At 35.4% G+C, this 4,015-nt stretch overlaps 1 protein-coding gene across 1 annotated transcript; it reads right to left on the bottom strand.

Moving 5' to 3' along the window:
• Window positions 1–1,922: 1,922 nt before the first annotated feature.
• LOC124943207 (uncharacterized mitochondrial protein AtMg00810-like) lies at window positions 1,923–2,381 on the bottom strand. Its single transcript, XM_047483754.1, has one exon. The coding sequence runs from the start codon at window positions 2,379–2,381 to the stop codon at window positions 1,923–1,925; it is 459 nt and encodes a 152-aa protein (XP_047339710.1).
• Between the last annotated feature and the right edge of the window lie 1,634 nt (window positions 2,382–4,015).

Below are 4,015 nucleotides of genomic sequence, written 5' to 3'. Positions count from 1 at the left end.
TACTCGATTATTTCCTAAGTCTTGTGGCTTACCTTGCCATCGAATCTCGTAAAATGAAGTGAGCAAATGACTATCTCATGAGTGTCTCATCTTAAATTGAGATGAGGAACCGTAAATAGAATTAACAATAGTTAGACATATTTTTGGCTCTTTTTTAAGAGTCGTCACTAGTTTACTTCGAGAAAAACTAAGATTTGTTTTTTAAAAATTCTTTTGGGTTCGCTGTTTGCTATGTCTTACATTCCCATTCAAATGGACATTCCATACTACGAAACAAATTTGACCTTTTTTTGTTTTATTCATGACAAGTTACACAAAATTTTTTTAATTTAAATTAATAACTGAATATTGTTCATTTCCTTACATATTCCTGAGCCTGATTATTATCGATCTTTCAATCGCTAACTATTAAGCTTGAAACTTTCTTCAATCACAATTTGAATCCAGGGAGAAAGACGATCTCCAATTCTCCAGTAGCAAGTTATTCCGACAGTAGGTAAGTTGTTAATCCTTAAAATATGCATAGTCTTTTATTTAGGAATCCTACTCTATGAAAATTTATTTGATAGGGGAAAGGACATACCATTTATTTGCTTACATGTTTATTAAATTGAAATCAATATATAGCTTGTGAATAATCCTGAGTTAAATTTGAACAATATGAATGTTTCACTGTAGTAGTTTTTGAATGCTTGGTTTTGTTGATTTGGTGTTTCTTTCGTCTCTCATGTTTGATCCCTAGGGATATTAGAGCTTTCTTATAGACCTGATTTTGAGGTTTAATCTTTTAGGTTTATGATATGTAGGTTTATAATTAGTTTTTAATTTTAGGTTTATCTTACATTTGTTTCATAAATAAAGTTAACTCTTAATGATACTATGAAAGGCTCATGCGATTGTGCGAGGAGATTTGTGGGGTGGAAGCCAATTTCAACGAAGGGTGCAAGAGCTCGAATAGTTGCGTAATGAATTATAAACTGATTCTTCAAGGAAAATAGAAGATATGGAGTTTTGATTATAGGAGAAAGAAAATGTGATACATGAGCAATCACTTGAGACAAAAAATAGTTGGAAAGACAAAGAGAAGAATTACAGAACTAGCTAACGGCGTTTATGGCGAGATATCCTCCACTTCCACCTCCGGATCAGTCTGATATATTATATTATTAAGAACTAGCTTTTATCTTTTAGAACTTTGACTCGTATATGATAAAAAAATTTTGTGAAAAATACCAAGTATTATTTATTTATATTTTACTTTAAAATTTAACATTAAACCCTAACTTCATAGAGCGTTCTAATTAACTCAAAAACCAGCACCTACAGTAATAACTCACCGCCCATGGTTGCGATTTTTATCCTTGAAATTGTCGTCGAGCTTAACTAAATATGGCGGAGGATAGAATCTTTGTGGAATATCGCTCGCTCGTCCAACCTCAAGTCCTCGTCTCAATCGCTTGATTATTCATCCTTATCTCACTAGTGATAGAGAACAGAGAAAAGAGAAACTAGGGTTTTATTATTGATTAAATGTAATAGAAATAGAAAATAATGAAAGACTTATTTATAAGCCAACAAAGAGACTAAATAATAAAATATATAAAAGTAAAGGTCTAAAATTCTAATATCCCTCGTCAAACTTATGATGCAGCAAAAATGAGCATTGAGAGTTTGGTAACAAAAAAATGAAAACGAGAAGAGGATAGAGATTTGGTGAACAAGTCGGTGATCTGCACAGAGGAAGAAGAAAATGGCAATGTGATGGTACCGATTGTAAAGTGATGTCGAACAACATGACAATCAATCTCAATGTGTTTCGTCCTCTCATGGAACACCGAATTACGAGTAATCTGGATGGCACTCTTATTATTACAGAACAATGGAGTAGGCTCATGAAGAAAGACTCCCATGTTGGCAAGTAACTATCGTAACCAAACAGGCTCACAGGTCGTAGAGGCCATAACACGATACTCAGCTTCCATGGAAGATCTAGAGATCACATCTTGCTTCTTTCTCTTCCTTGAAATCAAAGAATCACCAAGAATGATACAAAACCCTGTGGTGGACTTGCGATCGGAGGGATCACTAGGCCAATCAACATCAGAGAACGCTCGAAGATCCAAGGAAGAAGAGGAAGAAAGAAGAAGGCTCTGAAACTGAGTTCCCCGAAGATACTGGAGAATACGAAGAACAACACTCCAATGAACTGTAGTAGGCGCAGTAACAAATTGACTAACAATGTGTACATCATGAGCAATATTAGGACGGGTGATGGTGAGGTGAACCAAGCTGCCAATAATAGTAAGATACAAGGCTGGATCTGGCAAAGGTGAGCCATCGGTTAAGGAATACCGAGTATTGGTTTCAATTGGAGTATCCATAATCTTATGATCAGTAAGACGAGCACGATCAAATATATCACCTATATATTTTGACTAAGATTAAATATACCCCTTTGGAGATGAAGCAACCTCAATCCCAAGGAAATAATGTAGCATCCCCAAAACATTCATCGCAAAACTACAAGCCAACTCGGATTTCAAGAGCCCAATCCCGTCAATATCATCACCTATAATAATCATATCATCAACGTATAAAGATAGAATAATACGGCCTCGATCTGTACACTTGATGAACAATACCGAATCATGATGACTACGATGAAATCCTATTGATGTGATCACAGTAGAGAATTTATCAAACCAAGCGCGTGGTGCTTGTTTAAGCCTATAGAGAGCTTTCTGAAGCTTACAAACTTCACCAGGTTTGTGAGGGACACTAGGTGGAGGAACCATAAAAACGTCTTCTTGAAGATCTCCATTGAGGAAAGCATTCTTAACATCCATCTGAGTTATATTCCACCTACGAATGGAAGCGACGACACTAAGAGTGCGAACTGTTGTCATTTTCGCAATTGGGGCAAAAGTTTCCTCGTAATCCATGCCATATTCCTAAGAAAACCCCTCGCAAAGACTCGGGCTTTATATCTCTCAATAGACCCACCAGACTTGGTTTTGATTTTGTATACCCATCGAGAACTAATAGGTCGTTTTCCTGATGGTAAAGAAACCAAATCCCAAGTATGTGTTTGATGTAGTGCTGCAAGTTCCTCAGCCATAGAAAACTGCCAAAGAGGATCAATAACAGCTTCTCGATAGGACGATGGCTCATACAAACAATGAATAGATGCTAAAAACGAAGCAAAAGGTGTAAAGTAACATGAATAAGAAAAATTAGGAAGTTTGGTTGACTTACGTATACGGGTTGAATGACGAGGTGGAGGATCCACATAATCGGGAGGAGATTGAGAGATTGTGGAGGGAGGAAGATATGTGTCAGGAACTGTAGTACTAGAGTCTGTAGTAGGAGGTGTCAACTCTGTAGTACTAGAATCTGTACTAGGAGATGTCACCTCATCATCAACCGTAAGAGGATCAATTCTAACAAAGTCTAGGTGAGTCATATCATGAGAATTTATAGGAATGGAAAAAAATGGAATATGCTCATGAAATGAAACATGACGGGAGACATAATTTTTGACTAACGGGATCAAAACAACGATAACCTTTCTGTCCTATCCCGTATCCCAAGAAAACACACATTACAGATCGTGAAGTCAATTTGCTACGGGGAAGAATGTCAATTTTATTTATAAAGTTGGAGGGAAGTGTCAAATTTATTTATAAAGTTGTAAAATTCTATTTATGTATACAAACTTGTCAAAATGTGTCAAAATTATTTAACATAACGGAATGTTTTAAACGAAGTTAATTTTTTATCCACGTGGATATTTATTTTATATTTTGTTTTAACTTTTTTTTTTCATTTCAAACAGACTTTTTCTTTACATTTAATAAATAAATAAATAAATAATTTCATTCTCTCTCCTCCTTCACCGATTCATATTTTTCTCATTTAAATCTTAATCTCCAAAATCTCATCCACCATTTCTCAGACCCACTTTGTCTTCTCTCTCCGAATTTCAACCTATGTTCTTATGAATTGATGTCAAAGT

The sequence above is a fragment of the Impatiens glandulifera genome, chromosome 6 (assembly GCF_907164915.1).
Source record: "Impatiens glandulifera chromosome 6, dImpGla2.1, whole genome shotgun sequence".
In the NCBI taxonomy this organism is placed as follows: domain Eukaryota; kingdom Viridiplantae; phylum Streptophyta; class Magnoliopsida; order Ericales; family Balsaminaceae; genus Impatiens; species Impatiens glandulifera.
This window is presented reverse-complemented; position numbering and strand designations above follow the sequence as displayed.

Bases quoted from the DNA above. Each gene is read 5' to 3' on its own strand.
- LOC124943207 (XM_047483754.1), bottom strand. From the start codon at position 2,381: ATGGATACTCCAATTGAAACCAATACTCGGTATTCCTTAACCGATGGC.